This window comes from Podarcis raffonei, chromosome 9 (assembly GCF_027172205.1).
Source record: "Podarcis raffonei isolate rPodRaf1 chromosome 9, rPodRaf1.pri, whole genome shotgun sequence".
Classification (NCBI taxonomy): Eukaryota; Metazoa; Chordata; class Lepidosauria; order Squamata; family Lacertidae; genus Podarcis; species Podarcis raffonei.
In genome coordinates, this window is record NC_070610.1 from 62,664,410 (window position 1) to 62,685,280 (window position 20,871).

At 44.1% G+C, this 20,871-nt stretch overlaps 2 protein-coding genes across 6 annotated transcripts in view; one reads left to right on the top strand and one right to left on the bottom strand.

Annotated features, from left to right (window-relative positions):
- The window catches only part of LOC128421365 (uncharacterized), a 106,425-nt gene that overhangs the window by 22,424 nt on the left and 63,130 nt on the right, over positions 1-20,871 (top strand). The window lies entirely within an intron of this gene.
- GRID2 (glutamate ionotropic receptor delta type subunit 2) overlaps positions 12,369-20,871 on the bottom strand; it is an 824,474-nt gene continuing 815,971 nt past the window's right edge. The window contains exons 16-17 of one of the 5 annotated variants that reach the window (XM_053404060.1): positions 20,747-20,824; positions 12,369-15,079 (exon numbers count right to left, since the gene is read on the bottom strand). In XM_053404060.1, coding sequence (XP_053260035.1) covers positions 14,657-15,079; positions 20,747-20,824 — 501 coding nt within the window. In that variant the 3' untranslated portion in view covers positions 12,369-14,656. Of the gene's footprint in view, positions 15,080-20,746; positions 20,825-20,871 lie in introns of those variants that run through there. The other 4 variants (XM_053404061.1, XM_053404066.1, XM_053404064.1 and 1 more) reach the window with 4 other exon arrangements.

Consider the following 20,871-nt stretch of genomic DNA (forward strand, 5'->3'; position numbering starts at 1 on the left):
GCTAACAGTCACAACTTTCAGGACATTTGGCTAGGGCAGATCTACATTCCTGGTTTTTAACGTTAAGGAAGGGTTAAGAAATGGTTTTCTTAACGTAGATGGACACATGACATCCAGCTTTTAATGTTCATAGTGGATTATTAAAATGTGACACCAGAGGGTGCTGCAAAGCAACCAGCAGTAGGGAGATAGCCCTTTTGACAAAAAAGAGAGAGGTAAGAAATGCTTTATTTTACAAGTATGCCCTGTGACCTTTAGGAACCACACACCTATCATTCTAATAATGTTAAACAGATGAGTGTAGATCCATCCCTAGTGTCTATCTCCATAGTAGCTCCAACCAGCAGGTTGCTTTTGCCTATAAAGATCTCTCCAACTATTTTATATCTAGGGTTTTTTTGGGGGGGTGGGCTTGTAGAGCATTAGCTCAACTCCTAGTGCAATGCTTTGGAGTCTGTTGTTCGGACATATTTGTTTAAAATGGGTTTTGCCACTGAGACTGCAATCCTAAACTCACCTGGGAGCATAAATCTCACTGAACTCAATGGGCCTTACTTCTCACTACTACTGCTGTGCTGGGAATGCATTAGTATTATTTAAAAACAATGCAGAGGTTTCCTTTCTAAAATATTGTTTCTCATCCATGTTTAGCCAAGTGCTTAAATAATAATAATACTTCTTGTTGTTGCAAAAAGTTTGCTCAGGCTTATGTCCTGGCTGTGAAAGGGGCTTCATTCTAAAATGGTGATTTCAAATGCCGCTGTGACATCTTTGGCACCAGTTTAAGTTGCAAATTGCAACCTTCACAGGTTCCCTGGGGACGCGGGTGGCGCTGTGGGCTTAACCACAGAGCCTAGGACTTGATGATCAGAAGGTCGGCGGTTCGAATCCCCGCAACAGGGTGAGCTCCCGTTGCTCGGTCCCTGCTCCTGCCAACCTAGCAGTTCGAAAACACCTCAAAGTGCAAGTAGATAAATACCTCCGGCGGGAAGGTAAACAGCATTTCCGTGCGCTGCTCTGGTTCGCCAGAAGTGGCTTAGTCATGCTGGCCACATGACCCAGAAGCTGTACGCCGGCTCCCTCGGCCAATAAAGTGAGATGAGCGCTGCAACCCCAGAGCCGGCCACGACTGGACCTAATGGTCAGGGGTCCCTTTACCTTTACAGGTTCCCTAAAGAGCAAGTTCCACTGGATTCCACAGGCCCTACCATAAAAGGGCCAGTGTAAGATGGCACCCGCTCCATGAAGTTCTGCCCCGGCTTTTAACACCACTGCGCTTCGGACGCAAGTGGAGCAAAATGTCCTCCACCAGCACCAGGCTGGTCCATGCGCCAGCTGCTATGTGTTCCGCAGTCAACACAAGAGGAGCAGCTGCTGGATCAGCCCGGTGGTGGCTCATGAAATCCAGCATCTCAGTGGCCAACTAGATGCACGTGGGAAGGCTGCAGCAAGGGGAGCATCCCCAACAAGTGCGATTCCCAGCAGCTGGCACGACGCCATTTGGATTTCAAACGCGCGAGCCTCCCAGAGTGGAGGCAGCAGAACAAACGCGTCTTCCAAGAAACCTCTCGCCGTTTCCCCTTTTTTAAAGGAGGAGCGGCGAGCCTGGTCCTTCTCACGTGGAAGGGCAGTGAGGCGCCCTTGGCGTGCCTCTCGGGCAAAACGCCCAGGCGGTTGTTGAGGGAAACCGCGGGTGCGGGGGCCGCCTCCTCCTCCTCGCCCACGCCGCGCGGGAGTCCCCTCGGCTGAGGACCGTGGCGCCTGGGAGCGCCGAGTCTCTCTGCCCAGGCGCTTTGCCTGCCGGCCCCCATTGGGTGGGTTCTTTTTGTGTCGCAGGGTTGTCCCCTGTGCAAACAACAGGTTGAATATTGTAGGTGCGGGTTATTAAAATGTCGCGGGGACAATGGCAGTCTGTGTCCCATTCGCCACGCTCGGCTTCCTCTTGGCTTCCAGCGTGAGGGAGTCTGCATAGCAGCAGCGCCTGCCCTGTCGCCCTGGAAATCTCGCCGCGCGGATGGAGACACAGGGCGATGCGGTTGAGGCGGAGGGGTATAGGATGGATATTAATAATAATATAGACGCCTGAAAGGTTGGAGACGCCAAAGGCTTGCGAGCCGCATGGAGACAGTGGCGACGAGCCCTGATAATAAGAGCTGTGTAGGCTTGCCACGTCGCCACCCATTCATAATTTTTTTTATGGGTGGTTTACCTTTGGGAAATCTTTTCCCATAGTAAAAGGAGAACACATATCCCGGACCTGGAGTTTGCCAATCCCCTCCCTTAAGAATGTACGTCTGACAAATATATGTCAGACAATTTTTCCATCTGTGCAAAGATAGGACTGGGTCCAACTCTGCACTTTCCTCTGGAACTACGACCCCCATGGAGCACAGTGGGGCTAAGCAGGCATGTTTTAGTTTAGGATAAAACTGTGAGGTAAAAGTGCTGCAACAGCAGCAAACATACTTTAACTTAAAAAAATAAAGGTTAATGAGAATTTGTTTTGTAGGAATATAATGCCTAGTAAACGTGAACACCACTTTTGATTCTTTTTAAAAAGACATTTAAACCCATCTTTCTGCTTTTAAAAAAAGCCCTCCAGAGAGTAAAGGATTGCAACAGCAGGGCACTGGTAAGCTTTCAACATGTCCTATTTATGAATGAGAATAATAATAATAATAACAACAACACTTGATTTATAACAGCTTCAACAAATCCCTTGAGGTTCTGCTTTGCTTCCTCCCCCAGTGGCGTAGCGTGGGGGGTGCAGGGGGGGCCGGCCGCACCGGGCGCAACATCTGGGGTTAGGGTTAGGGGGCGCAAATCCACGGGTTAGGGGGTGCAAATTACTTGCCTTGCCCCGGGTGCTGACAACCCACGCTACGCCACTGTCCTCCCCCTCCCACCCTGTCAATACAATGAACAGCTGGAGTGTCCATAATTTACTAAGTTAAACGGTGGCAACCCTATAAACACGCCTGCTTGTAAATCCCATTGATTTCAGTGGAATCCCTCCCCCCCAGTGAAAATGCCTTCTCAGGCTCACTGCCGAAAGGAAAAGTTGCAAAAGGAGAAGAGAAACCTATTGCTGCAATTCTGAAATCTACTTGAGCTGGCAACTTTATTCTTTAAGTAGATTGCACTAAAGGACTTGTCAGATGTTACTACCCTATCAAAGCTACATTGGCATTGAGGTCTCTCTCTCTCTCTCTTTTCACAGTCACTGCATCCAGGACATGATTTCAAGCCACAGCTTTGAAACAGAGCCACCCTCCCCTTGCTGGAATTTGCAAGCACGATAGCATGCATTATCTTTCTGCACACACTGGTAGGTTATTATTTTTTTTTAAATGAGGACCCCCTAAGCATGCATAGAGTGCCTAAGTTTAACTTGCTTACATAATCGCTGCTACATATTTGGGATCAGTGAAGGGAATTTCTAGATCAGATGAGTCTTTGATAGACTGAAGTTCCATCAAATCCAGAATTATGCTTTCCACTATGGCTGGATGTTTCTGAGAAACCCAGAGGCAGGGCATTGCTGTATATACCCCAATCTCCAAGCAGCAAGAGGCTTCAGGAATGCCTGGGCCTATCCAGAGTTTAGTTTCCTTTGATTGAAGGTCAGTGGAGACCATGGTGTCTTTAAGATATATGGTTTTATTTACACATATGTACAACATGAACATGGGTTGGGGGAGCTCAGAGTATTAACACTTCAACAGATCTTGGCTCCTTGTTAGGTTCCCATTAGAAGACCCCAAATATCTAACCCCTGGGTCCAGCACGTAGCAAGGTCAGCCTTTGTGTTGCCAGCTTCTAGCACCAGCCAAAACTTACATGCTCTCAGCCCCCTCTTGGCCTGTTATTCTCCATCCTAGGATGATGCAGCATCCAGCCAGGTGAGATGGGAAAAGGCCCACTCATTTGTTTCTATGGCAACAGTGAAACCTCATTGGACATGTAAATGGCAGTGCCTAACCGGTCAGCTCAGGCCATTATCTTACAAAGAAACAAATCTGGCTTGTTCAGCAGGTTCCACATATTCTAGCCCCACATACACCGGCTCACAGGTTTGGAAGGGACCCACAGGTATAATCCAGAATGATTGCCCAACCCCCAAAACCTGTTTAACTATTCCTTCCCTGCTGTCACTCTCCTCTTAGCACAACTGGTATTCAGCAGTATACTGCCTCAAAACAATGCCTGTTCCATTTGACCCTGATAGCTAATGGCTACTGATAGATGGTCCGGCGTGTGGGCGCGCGGCTTGATTCGCTCAGTTGGGCTGGCTCGGAGGGCTTCGCTTGACTCCCGAGGCCGCCGCTGCCGCCGCCGCTTCAGAAATGGCGGGGCTTTCTGCTATGGAAAAGAAATTGGCTGAGTATAAGTGTAATACTGATAGATGCATTCTCCATGAATGTGTCTAATCCCACCTCAAAATCATATATCTTGGGTAAAAAAGGTTTGAGCATCAGACTATCCCATTTTACTAATTAAAATATTAGACTTAGAGAATTGATAATTCAGTTTGAATTGGTGTTTGGGTCGAGATTAAGGCTGAAATCCTATGCAAGCTTACTAAGTGACCAGACCTTAGGAACTTGGTTTCTTACTCCTGAGCATACATGCTTAGGATTCCACTGTGTTCCTCTTAAACCAGGGATGGAAAATCTCTAGCTTTTCCTAATGTTTCTGAACATCCTCTCTCAACTTCACTGATTATTGACCAATTGGAGACCAACGTTTCCAGGGCCACGAATTCCCCACTCTTGTAGATTTAAACATTGTCACACTCGGTGGAAAACAGACTCTGTAATCTGCAAAGCACACAAAGTAGCTGTGCTTTTGTATTAGTAATGATGATGATGTATCTTATAAATACCAAATATGATTATTATACCTCAATGCTAATGCAACACTCTTCTTTTGGAAAGCTCATGGTACTTACATGAGGCTTCATTGACCGATCAGAATGAATTTAGCTTTAACACTGTATCATGTGCTTTCCGACCACTTTCTGGGCCTATTTAACAAATCAATGCTGCAGACAGAAATGGTACCCATATCTGAATTCTGCTGTCCAAGACACTTTTTTACATCACTTCAAAGTAAGTCCCTTCTCCATCTAATTAAAATATTGTAACTTAGTGAGCATCATCAATCTGCATGTTTTCTAATGCAGTTGATAACTTCTGGAAGGGAAGGATGCAAAGCTCTGTAAAACTACCTTTGTGAGTTCACACCACTTTTCACAAAGAAACATTTGGAAACGCAGGTTGCTTCTATATGGCCTATGTGCAGTGGCGTAGCGTGGGGGGTGCCAGGGGTGCCGGCCGCACCGGGCGCAAAATCTGGGGGGGCGCGACTCGGGGAGCATCCCCAACAAGTGCGATTCCCAGCAGCTGGCACGACGCCATTTGGATTTTAAACGCGCGAGCCTCCCAGAGTGGAGGCAGCAGAAAAAACGCGTCTTCCAAGAAACCTCTCGCCGTTTCCCCTTTTTTAAAGGAGGAGCGGCGAGCCTGGTCCTTCTCACGTGGAAGGGCAGTGAGGCGCCCTTGGCGTGCCTCTCGGGCAAAACGCCCAGGCGGTTGTTGAGGGAAACCGCGGGTGCGGGGGCCGCCTCCTCCTCCTCGCCCACGCCGCGCGGGAGTCCCCTCGGCTGAGGACCGTGGCGCCTGGGAGCGCCGAGTCTCTCTGCCCAGGCGCTTTGCCTGCCGGCCCCCATTGGGTGGGTTCTTTTTGTGTCGCAGGGTTGTCCCCTGTGCAAACAACAGGTTGAATATTGTAGGTGCGGGTTATTAAAATGTCGCGGGGACAATGGCAGTCTAGTGTGTCCCATTCGCCACGCTCGGCTTCCTCTTTGGAAAAGGGCGCGCAATATGGGACGCGGGCTTGGCTTCCAGCGTGAGGGAGTCTGCATAGCAGCAGCGCCTGCCCTGTCGCCCTGGAAATCTCACCGCGCGGATGGAGACGCAGGGCGATGCGGTTGAGGCGGAGGGGTATAGGATGGATATTAATAATAATATAGACGCCTGAAAGGTTGGAGACGCCAAGGGCTTGCGAGCCGCATGGAGACAGTGGCGACGAGCCCTGATAATAAGAGCTGTGTAGGCTTGCCACGTCGCCACCCATTCATAATTTTTTTTATGGGTGGTTTACCTTTGGGAAATCTTTTCCCATAGTAAAAGGAGAACACATATCCCGGACCTGGAGTTTGCCAATCCCCTCCCTTAAGAATGTACGTCTGACAAATATATGTCAGACAATTTTTCCATCTGTGCAAAGATAGGACTGGGTCCAACTCTGCACTTTCCTCTGGAAGTACGACCCCCATGGAGCACAGTGGGGCTAAGCAGGCATGTTTTAGGTTAGGATAAAGCTGTGAGGTAAAAGTGCTGCAACAGCAGCAAACATACTTTAACTTAAAAAAATAAAGGTTAATGAGAATTTGTTTTGTAGGAATATAATGCCTAGTAAATGTGAACACCACTTTTGATTCTTTTTAAAAAGACATTTAAACCCATCTTTCTGCTTTAAAAAAAAGCCCTCCAGAGAGTAAAGGATTGCAACAGCAGGGCACTGGTAAGCTTTCAACATGTCCTATTTATGAATGAGAATAATAATAATAACAACAACAACACTTGATTTATAACAGCTTCAACAAATCCCTTGAGGTTCTGCTTTGCTTCCTCCCCCAGTGGCGTAGCGTGGGGGGTGCAGGAGGGGCCGGCCGCACCGGGTGCAACATCTGGGGGTTAGGGTTAGGGGGCGCAAATCCACGGGTTAGGGGGCGCAAATCCATGGGTTAGGGGGCGCAAATTACTTGCCTTGCCCCGGGTGCTGACAACCCACGCTACGCCACTGCCTATGTGTTAGGCATTCATCTTGATTTGTTTGCACAAATACTGTGGGAAGGTTATATGACATTGATGGTTTATTGTGCCTTCATTCTGATTTGATTTGTGAGGAAGCTAAAGAATACAATTTCAAAGGAATTGTCACCCCACATTTTCCAGTACAATGTTCCACATTTACTTTCCTTACTGCAAAAAGGGTGATTTTTCTGGAAGTGGGTATGTTGTGCAAGGATGCCAGATCCACTTTAACTGCACAACCTGAATCTGCTGAGAAGCAACTGAATCCTGCTTGTAAAACAGTGGCAGTCTGGAAGTGCTCTGTGCTGATAGCCAGAGATTTAGAAACTTATTTAAAATTGAAAGCTGGTAAGCATAGTGCTGAAGTGCCATCTACTGGCTGCAGAAGATGCAGCAGATTGCAAACATCTTTGTTAAGGATTCCCCTTACCCCACCCACCCCATTTTCCTGAAAGAGACAGAGAGAAATCATACATCTTCTGGTTTGCTTTCTATAAATTATGTTCCACATGGACATTGATTGTAACCAATAGTAACAGCTCACCAACTGGTACAAACAACTGGTTTCATTTATTGGTTACTTTTTGGTCTCTGCTGTGCTCACGGAGCAGGGGTTCTCAAACTTTCTTTCCCATGGCCCACTGAGGTCCATCAGTCACAAGATGGGTGGGGCCCCTCCTCTAGCTCAGAGTGAGTTAGAAGACAAAGCCGGAGTTTGAATTAGAGTCTTTAGGGTTGGCTGTGACCTAGAGGAATAAAGGTTGCAAGCTGGTAAAGGCAATCTGGAGAAGAGGGTCCAAGCACAATGGTTGATTTCTGTTTGAATCCACAGCTGTGGCTTTGGGAGAAACAAGACCGTTTTTGGGTGTTAATGCTGTGAACCTCTCCATTGTAGGCTCAGGCTGTAGACATGTGTAAAGAAGCTGTATATCATATAGTGCAGTGGTTCTCAACCTGTGGGTCCCCAGATGTTGTTGGACTACAGCTCCCATCATCCCATAGCTCTGGCCTTGCTAGCTAGGGGTGATGGGAGTTGTAGTTCAACAACATCTGGGGACCCACAGGTTGAGAAAGGCTGAAGCGGAACAGACTGCCACAAGAGGACTCTCCTTCCTTGGAGGTTTATAAGCAGAGGTTGGATGACCATCTGTCATGGATGCTTCAGCTGAGATTGCTGCATTGCAGGGGGCTGGACTAGATGACCCTTTGGTCCCTTCCAACTCTAAGATTCTATGACACCACAGTCTCTGCTGTGCCTCATTTCCAAAAGGAACTTCTGGAATCTCACACTATTTGGAGATTGGGGTGGCATGCAACAATATCTTTATAGCACCCATGAACATTTCAAGGCTTGTTGTTCTATTCACAGTTTGTGCAGTCACCTCTCTGTTCATAGGGAAGATGTAGGGCTAATTGTATGCATCAAAACAACAAGGGGGATTAAACATGCAAGAGATATTTAGGGGGGGGAGCAAAGCATCTGAGCAGCAAAAGTATCCTTTATTCCTCACGTATTTCTAGACAAACTCTTTATCAAGGGAATATAGCTAAGTAATGTATCAAACCTGACCGCCTTCTCCGAAATCCAGGTAATGGATCTGCTCAGTCCACTTAAAAATACACACTAGCAAAAGCAGAAAAAGTCTATCTGAAGTGCATTGGGAATAAAGGATATTGCTGTTGTTGTTTTTCCTGCACAGAATAGAAGGACACTGGTTTTTTCTGAAACTGCTTCTGCTCTCTTGTTGCTACCCCCTAAGCTTGTTCACGCATATATGGTCACGCATATTTAATGGCTGCAGCCTCAAATGGCAACTTGCATGTGCTAAAGAGCAATCACAGGTCACGTACCACAAATATCACTGCAGTCCCAAACATGCCCTCCCTTTCTATGTAGTCTGTTCACACATTTAGCTGTGAGTCATCAGGTACTGAGGAATAAATGATTTTTGTGTGTATGTATGTATGCACTTAAGAGAATTAGGGCTGTGCTCATCTCGCTTTATTGGCCGAGGGAGCCGGCGTATAGCTTCCGGGTCATGTGGCCAGCAGAACTAAGCTGCTTCTGGCGAACCAGAGCAGCGCACAGAAACACCATTTACCTTCCTGCCAGAGCGGTACCTATTTATCTACTTGCACTTTGATGTGCTTTCGAACTGCTAGGTGGGCAGGAGCTGGGACCGAGCAACGGGAGCTCACCCCGTTGCGGGGATTCGAACCGCCGACCTTCTGATCGGCAAGTCCTAGGCTCTGTGGTTTAACCCACAGTGCCACCCAGGTCTTAGTACGCCGGCTCCCTCGGCCAATAAAGCAAGATGAGCGCCGCAACCCCAGAGTCGGTCACGACTGGACCTAATAGTCAGGGGTCCCCTTACCTTTAATGGTATTACTGATTTATGCCTGCAGGGATTTCAAAAATCTGCTGGGCAGCTGTACCACAACGAGCCTGCCTTGCCCCATCTTGCCAATCTCCCACCTCCATGTTGCATTCCTGTGAAACTTAATCTCTCTCTTAGATGCCTTTCTGTGGTGGCAGCCAAGCACAGTCCAGCCTTGCACACAACCACTGCTGCGTTTGATATAAAGTAGTTTTGCTTAAGCTTATTTTTCTCCTACTTTTCTGCGAAATAACGCCACTCTGATACAGTTAACATAACAGAAAGCAAGATAATACAAACAAGCCAACAAACATAGTCCAAACAGTTTTACTTTAAAGGAAACAATTCTCTTGGCTAGAGTGTTTTGCTACTGAATAAGCAACCTGATCTACAGTCAGTTAATATAGATTGCTTGGCTTTAAGCCAGTTTTAGGTTTCAAACACATTTACATTGGAGCAAGTACCACTGTACTCAGTGGGAATTACTTCTGAATAGGCATGCAAAGGATTGCACCGTTAATTCATTTAGTTCAAGGGTGGGGGCCAGTGGTCCTCCACATGTTGTTGGGAGTGCAACTCCCATTTCCCCTGACCATTGGCCATGCTTTCCGGGGCTGATGGGAGTTGGAGTTCATCATCTGGAGGCCTGCTGGTTAGTCAGCCGTGCTTTCATTAATGTCCAAGGCTGAACAGCAGCCAGTACTATAGATCAGCTGCTTAATCCAGTCCAGGGAAGAACAGGCAACACCTTCCCTATGCAAATTAGATGCTCATCAACACTTCCTCTTGTCCCACTGCTTTCCCCCAGGGAAAGCCGCTCTTTTGCACTCAGCAGGAAGAAACAGCAATTTGGATTTTCTCTGGACTGCTGCACTAAAGAGTGTTTTCCCTAGGAAAGGAGCAGGGGCAAGGGGAAAATCCACTCTGACCCAAGCAAAAGTCCTCAGTCACCACAACTGCTGCATCTGAACATTGAATCAAAGACTAGGGACTACAGTAAGACTAGCGTTCTTTCTTGGTCTTCTAAATTATCCTGCTTGGGCTGCATGTGAACACTTGAACTGAAGTCACTCTGCTGATGTTCTGAAACTGCTGCCATTTTTCTGCTTCAAGTCATCATGGGCTCCTGGAAATGTTAGCCGAAACACCATTAGTCATGCACCAGAGACACACACCAGCTGATTCATGGTAGCCCCAAGGTTTACAGGAGGAAGTGCTGGATTTCCTCCTTTTGTGGCAGCTATTAATATTGGATGTGCTCTGATTTATTTACAGTGGTACCTCGGGTTACATACGCTTCAGGTTACAGACGCTTCAGGTTATAGACTCCGCTAACCCAGAAATAGTACCTTGGGTTAAGAACTTTGCTTCAGGAGGAGAACAGAAATCGTGCTCTGGCGGTGCGGCGGCAGCAGGAAGCCCCATTAGCTAAAGTGGTGCTTCAGGTTAAGAACAGTTTCAGGTTAAGAACAGACCTCCGGAACGAATTAAGTACTTAACCCGAGGTACCACTGTATTTCAAAGCCCACAACAAATCTGTTCTGTAGGCAAAAAGTTTGTTTTGCTTGTTCACCCTGAACACTTGAGTAGTTAGAATCGGGTTGTTTGTCTACTCTCAATTATTCTAGTTTGGGTAGCCTTTTTTTTTTGTCTATCTTGTTGTTCAGGTTTCTTGCTCTGGTAGGGTCAGGGAGAACCTTCTTTAATCCTTTAGTTTGGGAAGACTTTGTTTCATTTTTCTCCTCTTATGCTGTGATTTTGCTATCTTGTTTCATTGCATGTTATTGAACTTACCTTGTCTCTTTTGTTGTATTAATATACCATTCACCACTTAGGGACCTTTGGGCTGAAAAATGATATATAAATCAACCAGCCTAGAACTACTACTAATGCTATGATTATGAGATTATTCTGGGCATTCCACTTCTAGTGCATGCTGGATCAGGGAATCACAATGCGTCATTGCTCTGTCTGCTGGGGTGCTGTTGCTATTCATATTGGCAGAAAATTGAGGGGGGGGGGAGATTATTATTATTTTTATAGTGTCTCTCTACTCCAGTAGGTATTGAGCAATGGTGGTATTCAACAGGGCAGCCTGATTTTTCACAGCACATCCCAACGCTTCTTGCCACACATAATGCAAGAGTTACTGGTTTAATGGATCGTCTCATGAAGATTTTATTTTACCACAAGTATTTTGTTGGGAACTAACCCAGTTGAGAGCACAGCTCATTGGCTTTTTCTAAAGGCACCTTGATTGTAAATATTAATTAAAAAAACAAGGTATTAATAGACATGGTTTGTTTATTATTATAAAAAACATTCTTTATTAAATATTAATAAAGCATTTTAACCTGTAGCTATCCCTAGAAATAAGGAAGTTCACAATACAGCAAGCTAAGAATTCGCTGGATTCATTCACCAGAAATAGTGCGAATCCAATGGGAAAGTCCTACTGCACAAAAGGGATGGACTCAGAAACTATTTCCTTCTATTTTAATATGATTAGAGCCAAACTAGGCAAGGTAACTTGGGAAACGTGGGGTTTTCAACCTTTGCAATTCTGTTATAAAGGTTGGAATGCATTTGTGGGAGAGGATCAGAGGGCTGCAAATCGCAAATGTCCCTGAGCTTTGAAACTGGAAGTGAACCTGAAAACAAGTGGTGGACTTTGGACTCTCAAATTTCAGTGGCGTCCTAGGCAATACTAAAATTTGGTGCCCCCCCATCTCTCATGCCCCATTTTGGGTGCTCCCAACAGCATGGTGCCTAGTACAGCTGCACTGGTTGCACTACTCTAAAACTGACTCTGCTGAAAAGTAAATCAGTCTCAGAGAGCAGGAATTTTTTGTTGAATAATCAACAGGTGGTGTAAGGCATTGAGTACCTCCTTCTCTACACACCTTTTAAGCTTACCCTGCAAATGATCCCTTGGCATTGCATTTGTGTTGCCTTGGCAAACAACGGACTGGAGCCATGCATTTGATAAGCTAACAGCTGGCTCTACCCCTACCTGGCTCCAGGTAAACATGCACTGGGACCTTGCAGAGGGTATGCTTGGTGGCAGTGGTTTCTTCTCACATACAGGGTAGTCGAAACAAGCAGAGAGGCAAGCTTAGAAAACAATTTTATTAGACAAATTATTTAGACAAATTATACACAGAAAGCTCTGCCACTTGTAACTGAGGCCTCCAAAATGTGTTTGTGTATCAGTATAATAGGCAACACATTGAAATAATTGGTTTATCACTAAAATCACTGCAACATCTGGTATATCCCTCTAGTTTGTTGTAAAGAAATTTCTTTCTGTCTTTCTTCTTCTTCTTCTTCTTCTTCTTCCTCTTCTTCTTCGAAAAAGTCAGTTGTGTAGGAGCTCATGAATGTTACAAGGGGAAACAAGTTGTGCATGCTTTTAAACACTTGTACCCTAGAAACAAAATGGCCTTTTGCATGATAAGAAAATTGTTCTGCCTTACACAGTAGACAATATTATGAAGATTTCATACAAAAAACAGTGACAGTACAAGATGCTTTCCCAGAACAGAATTAAGCATCAAAATAGAATAGATCTGAAGAATATATCTTGAAATTTCTCCTAAAGCAGATCACCTAAGTTGCTTCCTATAATCAAGGCCTAGTCACATAATGGAGTTAGGTTAAAATAAGTATTAAAACAAATTAAAAATAAAACACGGGATAAGTTGGCTCGCTTTCTACTTAATCGCATTTTAGTTTTTAAGGATTACAACTGAAAGCTCATTTTACAGATCTAAACAGGTAAGAGTGTTAGCTTCAAAAATGCCGCCGTGCCAAAGGAGGCACTGTTTTCGCCGTCATCAGTTTATCGTTCTATACAATTGGCACTCACGTCAAAAATACATCTATAATTGAATATGTAATAAAGATTTAAACAAGAGATCATTCTTTTGTTTTCCTCCCCTCTCCTTTATATTCTTGGAGTAACACAGGATTGCAATTAAGGCCACACCAATATTTCTCGACCGCTGCCGTCCTCAAACTCTCACACCACACTTGCAATGATGGATAGTATTGATTTCGAAGAGCATTTATTAACCTTCCATGATCTGTTTTTCAAGCCCTTGGGAACTGAAAATCAGCTGTCCCTCGATGTATATGTGTGTGTGTTTTTACCTACCAGTTTTTCCCATTTTGTCAAAAATAATTCCAAAGTAATAGATGATTAAGGTTACCCTTAAACACAGCTGAATAGCCAATGCAAAAGCCTAAATGAATGAGTTACACATCTAGGTACAAATGTTACATTGCCCTGGATGTTCTAATAAAATAAAAGGCATTAAATATCAAACAATGCAAATAACATTAAACCACCCTTCCTTTTCTTTGCGGAAAACCCCCTGTCCTGTACATCTTTCCAGTATACAACACTTTTTTTTAACTAAAGCTTTATTAGACAAATTGCAATAGCATCAGCTTCCGTTTTATTAGATATATACATAAGTACATATATATATACATATACCAAGGTATATGTGTATATATATATCTATGTATGAGCTACTAATTTATTTAACAGAACAGAGGATTCTGCCATATGATACAGTTTACTGTACATAAGGAAAAGAAAACCTTTGAAACACTGTACAATTACATAAAGGTCATATGCACTGTTGCAGTGCAAAAAGGAGATTTAACTGTAGTCTTTACTGGCATAGCAATGGCTTCTTGAAATCCTACAAAATTGCATTCTCATATTAGGTGGCCTGAATGGTCTCCCCCTTCTCTTTCTCCTTTCTCTCACCCCCCCCCCAAACTGTAAATACTGCAAGGTTTGCCTTTGGTCCACAGTTAACAGGACACAGAACAGCAGTGAAGCACTGGAATGGATGCAGCAGAACACAGAGAAAAGACTGAAGTTATTGCAATTGTATAAAAACTCAAAGGCGAAACAATACAAAGGTCTTTCAGTGAAATAACCCCATATATTTGATACAGGCTCAGTGTTCGTTTCCTTGTCTTCAAGTTTATGAAATGCTGTACTAGTAGAATGTTAGGGAAGTGGCAGACCTGTTGGTTTTTTTAATGGTGGCTCAGTTGAAGTTACTTCAGAGTAATCCCACTGGCCAGAATGAGTTGATTTGATGGTTTACAGAGTTGGGGCCATAATACATTCTAGAAAGCGCTTATTCCAGAGACACGCCAGTTGAGCTAATGGAGCTACTCTAGAGGAGCTCGACTGAAAACCATGGCCTCAAGTAGAGAGAAAGCGAAAAAGAGGAGGGGAAGGATAGTGAGTTGTTACTAATACTCCTGATTTCTTTTTAAAAAGTTACATCCATGTTAGTCCCACAAATATCACAGCTGCTCCTTGCAAAGGGAGTCCTAGAAAGAAACAGTGACAAAACAATGTCTGAAGCTTTATATGGAGGTGCCTCGGTCTGGGTCGTTACCGATGTTGAGCCCTAAGGTCGGAGTTGGTTGATAGGGAATTGAGGACATCGTTTTGATGGGACTTCTGAAAAAGCCCCCATTCGGAGCCCTGTGCCTGAAAGGGCCAGTTCGGTGTTCAGGCACACTGCCAAAAGAGAATCCAGAAGCAGCTTTAGCTGAAAGCGTACGACTAAGAGTCTGGATCTGTTCTGGTATGAAGGTTGTGGTAGTGATATGAGTGTTCCTGAAGTCACTGATCTGCTCTAGTGCTTGACGCGTGGGCAAAGTATCAATGTCCAGGGGAGTCAAGTCTATAGATGAGGTGGAAAACTGTTTATGGGGGCTCTCGTCATCTGTGCAGAGGCTGTTCACACGTCTATGGAGATGTTCCAGATCAATTTCCTTGTCATCCTGGAAGGCAAAAAGAGGAAAAACAACAACAACAACAAATCACTCATTGCCACCTTTTTCTAGACAAAAAAAACACCCAGAAAGATTTTCCACAGAATAATAATCAGAACTATTCAAATAAAGAAAACTAGGCTTGCTGCACATCAGTTAAAAATAAGAGAGGCTCAACAAGTTCTTTGCTGAACCATCTAACTGGTTTAAGCAAAACTGGCAAAAATGGTGCCTGACTTTGCAACCGCCAAGGCAGAATGCAAATAATCTGTGGTAAATCTTTCTTACACGGTGAGTTGTGTGATTTGGAAGGCATACAAGTGCATTCTCCCTTTCCAAAGCATTCATCTTTACAATTTAGCCTCTTGAACATCTGGCTGCAGATGCTGCAGAGAAATGCTTGTTGGAAGATGAGGATTTGGAAGTAGGATGCTCATGATTTAGACCAATGTTACATGGATAAGAATGACTTTTGTGTAATGAAGATGAAGCACAGTGAAGTGTTGAATGACTGGAGAAGATTGTGAGAGCTGCTGGCTGTAGATCACACATTGCAGTTTCAGTGTGATGTACTCTTTTGTTTTGCGTTGGAAGGGCAGTGCTATAGTATGACAGTTTAGGCAATTGCCTCTGACTCCTTTCAACTCTTTGCCGGCTCTGGGAAGGTATTGGAAGTGAGAGGACATGAGTTCTAAGCAGTGCTGCTATCTGACATCACAAGGCCCATGTCCATCCAATCACCCTTAGCTTCCCATCCATTACTGTGATGGGTATTTAGCTATTGATCCACAAAAATAACAGCAACCAAGCTTAGGGTCAAAAACCGATTGGCTCAGAATAAGTTATTGGTACTGGTGGTGCTGGATTACCCAATAGGCAGACTAACTGCATGCTTAAAGGTAAAGGTAAAGGGACCCCTGACCATTAGGTCCAGTCGTGACCGACTCTGGGGTTGCGGTGCTTATCTCGCTTTATTGGCTGAGGGAGCCGGCCTACAGCTTCTGGGGCATGTGGCCAGCATGACTAAGCCGCTTCTGGCGAACCACAGCAGCACATGGAAATGCCGTTTACCTTCCCGCAGGAGCGGTACCTATTTATCTACTTGCACTTTGACGTGCTTTTGAACTGCTAGGTTGGCAGGAGCTGGGACCGAACAATGGGAGCTCACCCCGTCACAGGGATTCGAACCACCGACCTTCTGATTGGCAAGTTCTAGGTTCTGTGGTTTAACCCACAGCGCCACCCGCATCCCTTAACCGCATGCTTAGGGCACAGCAAAATAGGGGCACCCCACTCCAAAAGAGACTATTTTTTGAAATGATTTGATGTTAAATATTTCCCCCTAAAAAACATTGGAGTGTTGAAGTAGTCATTGTGGGGAAAATCAGAACTTTGTTAGACTTCCTTACACTCCGCTCCAAACTCTTTACTCATTTTACTGTTCTCTTTTTATTACTTATCCCACCTCAACCAGGAGGCGTCGTCCTAATGCAGATAGAAACGTGAGGAAACCACACACTGTCATGTGTTGCACATGACATACATGCATATATGTTTCAGCACACATGCAAATTTTGTGCCATTTTGAAAAATAGAATTTTATTTTACAACTTAAAAGTATTGTTTTTATTTTGAATTACATATGGCTGGGGCATCGTAATATTTTCAGTGCTTAGATACTCTAAAGAACTGAATCACTGTTCTCATTCTCTTGGGAATTTTTAGCTTCGATGCAATAGAAATGTTCAACAGAATTATAGCTATCTTTGCAATCAAGCTTGTTCCCCCACCAAGAAAAAAAATCTATAAATTAAATGAAAATTTGGAAATGTCAGCAACAAAATTTATTTCTGTAGAAAACCAGAATCTCATACTTTTTCTCCATCTCTCTTTACATTCCATAGAATTCTCAGTAGCTTTATTAAATATGAGAGACTTAAATTTATCAGCTAGAAGTTTAGATATTTCAGGAATATAAATACACGGCCAGTCAGTCCCTTCTCTCTCCTCTGGGAAAAGCCCCCAAGAGCCGTGCACCCTTTAAAGAGCGTGCGGCTCTTGTGGGCTTTTCCCGCCTGCCTCCCGCCTTCATTCGCTCCATAAGATGCACACACATTTCCCCTTACTTTTTAGGAGGGAAAAAGTGTGTCTTAGGGAGCAAAAAATACAGTATATTGGGTGGAATTCAATGCTGTGTTCTTCCAATCATCCTGATGGAACAATCCCACTCTTCTCACACTCCACTTTGGTGAGCTGTTCTGGAGGTTTCCCCACCCCCACCTTGAGTCAGTTTTGAGGGGGGCAGGAATGTCTGTGTGTGTGTGTGTGTGTGTGTGTGTTTGTGTGTGTAGAGCAGGGAAATCCCCATTGCGTGAGCTGAACTCCTTGTGCAGGGCTTCTGCTGTTGAGGCTGGTTAGCTGAATCCCACACATAACTTCTAATATGCCATATCCACAAACAAATGTGGATTTGTAGAAAATAGCTTTGGCAACACATCTTCCACCCTGTTTGACTTTATGAGAGCCAGTTCGTAAGCTGGTTTGTTGGAAGATATGTTTTAGAATAAACATGAGTAAGGTTGATGGAGTTGCCAGTAGCTTGGCCTAAGAGCTTCAATACAGCCAGACATTCCTTCTAGGTGTTAAATGGAATACAACTCTACTTTGAAAATACCAAGCCTGCTAATTCTTTTTTTTCATTTTTTTGGATTTCATCATCATAAAGCTTCTGTGACTTTTTATGGAGCATTTCCATATTGTGGGTCGCATCCAGTGCTGCACGAGGGAAGTTCCACTCATGCAATGGGGTGCATGGGTGTAGCCAGGATATCTGTTAGTGGGGGCAGGACTTTGTTAGAGGGGGCAGAACTGATGTGATTGGTCAGTTAGTTCAGTATTTCTATTGTTTTACTTGATCTAGGGGGCGCAGCTGCCCCCTGGTTACACCCATGATGGAGTTTCCCTTTATTTCCTCTCCTTGAGTGCCCTCAAAATATTCTCCAGAGGGTCCTCCAGCCCCCTGGAGCAGATTTTAAGGGTGTGCAGGGGACTCCAGGAGAAAGTTTCGTTGCACAAGTGGAAGTGTGCTCTGTTAGCAGAACAGCAGAGTTTGGCATGACCCATTTGGCTTTCTTCAACGACTGCTGGGCTTTTGTAGGTGACTAGAATGTTGACTTGCATGGCAGCTACCTGCAAGCTAGATGTTAACTGTGCTGATTGCTGCTAGTTTAAATGTGCAGTAACAGTCAAACAGCCAGCAGTGGCAGATCCAAGCCCCCACGATAAGAGGTATCTCTTCTGTGAGTTATTGCCTGCATATAACGGGGTCTCTGGGAAAGCTGATATCTGGAAGTATCCCAAGTATCACTAGCAGTTGGCTTGTCCCTGTTCATCCTCTTAGGGCCTTTCAGCATGACCAGGATTATGTGTGTAATCACTGTGTTTTAATTTCGCATTTGCGTGGTCCATGTAATTTCCCTCAAGGCTGTGTTCTGTTTAGGGTGGAGCGGAAGGCTAGGTGCAAGAGATACAAGGCAAACAGTACAGGAAAAATATGGGGAAATGGAGACAAAGATCATGGGGAAATTGTGGAGGGGGGAACTGCACAAAAGAATATTAGAGACAGGAAGTACTGTGTGCTTTGTGTAGAATGGTCATGGAGAAATAAGGAAAAATTGTGAGCCCTTGAGATCACATGCTGAATTTCACATATTGACTGGAACAAACTAGCAAGATCTTTGCCTGCTGTGCTCTAGTTTGCTGCTCCTTTGAATCGTGTTGCCTGAATAACAACAACTCAAAGCAGCACCTATTGGTGTTTTCTGCTGAATTTTCAGTAGGGATGGGAAACCTGTGGCCCTCTGGAGGTTGTTTGATTCCTGCTTCCATAAGCTCCAACCAGCATGGCCAATGGTCAGGCATGATGGGAACCGTAGTCCAACAACATCTGGAAGGCTACAAGTTCCCGAGCTCTAATTTAAATGGAAAAGCTCTTATATTTTGAAATAAAATGTGACTCATGTTAAAACTAATTTTTGATTTAATATTTTTGTAAGTAATGCTAGATGCCTAATTATAGTAGTTGGTTCATTTAGTAGCAGAACATGCTTATTTAGTACCAGCAGTACTAAATATTTATTTAGTACTTATTTAGTACATGTATATGCTTAATTGAATACTTTGGAAGAAATAACATGTTACCCTATTTAATATTTTCTGGTAGTCAATATGCCAGAGATTCTGTTATTCACTTGGCCAAAAGCAGGACTGCAGTGACTCCACTGAAGTTACTCTAAAATATGATGACTTGCTCATATTTTTCCTTGTTTTGTTTTCAAAGCAAAAATTTCTGCAAAATCCCTGCAAAATTCAGTATAAACACCTGTATGTTAACTCCACTAATCACTGACTAGTAGAAAAGTAAACAGAAAGATGAAGTAATTTATAAATAATATGCACTGAACATGTATTGACTCTGTACTGTGTGCGCTTTCCAAATTAATATTCAGCTTTGCTAATATAACCTTTTTCAGAACAGGAGATCTGTGAAAACTAAAAGCCCCCTTCTGTGTTACTTGCTCAAATGGGCAAAGGATGGAGAAAGGTAATATGGGGCCAGGGCTCTGGTTCATCCATTATTATGCATGGATCGCCTTGCCTCAAGACATGTAGGGTTCTCTGGATCCAGGAGCCCTGATTGTAAAGGTGTGTGCATTCATAAAGGTTTCCCTGCCTCAGACATCCATGGTAATATTAGTGTGGATGGCAGAGGAGAAGCCATGTACAATCAGAACCAGAAGCATAGTTCCACAGTCTCTTTCTACACACTTTTCTATACACTTCAGGTGAGTAGCACCAGGGGCAGGGACATGCCTTATTCTTTGGTTACTATTTTTTCCACTAGCTGCATTGTTTCCCCATTTCCTACCACATCTTTGAAGTGGTTAAACTTAAAGAAACCAGATCCTCCAGGTATTTATCCAGGGGAAACCTAACTGCACATACTAATTCATTTACAAATTTAGAGCCTCATGTGCGCAGTGTTGTGTGCATGGAGCTCCTGTATGTGCAGGCTTCCTCATTAACTTACACAAACGGCAACTCTGCACATGTACCCTCTGTACATAGGAGATTGCCCCTTTGGTGAGATAATTTGAGAAGACTGAACTCCTAGTATGCATTGGAACCTTCATGTGTGATTCACCTATATTCACCACCTTTATGATAAGAGTTTAAAATCCCATCATCATGCAACTGTCAGTCTGAATATATAGCAGTACATATTTGTACTATTTTGTTCTGAATTTCCATATGTGAAAAAGAATGTGGTTGATGCATTATCAACGTGGCTGGTCTTCCGATGACGATAAATCATATGAGTGCCGTACCATGTGGTATGCTGCTTGTGTGTAGCAGTATCAAATGTGGGTCAGGCCAGTATTAGCCACATAAGTGCAACCCTTCATTTCCAGTCTCTCTGTGTGTGCTGCATCAACATATTTAAAATTAGCCTGCATCACAAGGGGTCCACTTCACACAAACAACATGCCATACAATATGGCAGCCATACAATTCTTGTCTTGCACTAGTACAAGAAATGTGGGCCTACGTTTGAAAGCTTGCAACATTTAAAACAATTAGTTGGTCCAACAATAGATGAATTAACTCAAGACTGACCAGATTTTGACTCCAAAATTGTATTTCGTCTGGAAATATGCACTGAAGATCCCCTTCATCCTTTGCCACGCTGTTAATCTTTCAGCATAGAAATAAATTTACAGTGACACTCTCAATACTTACAC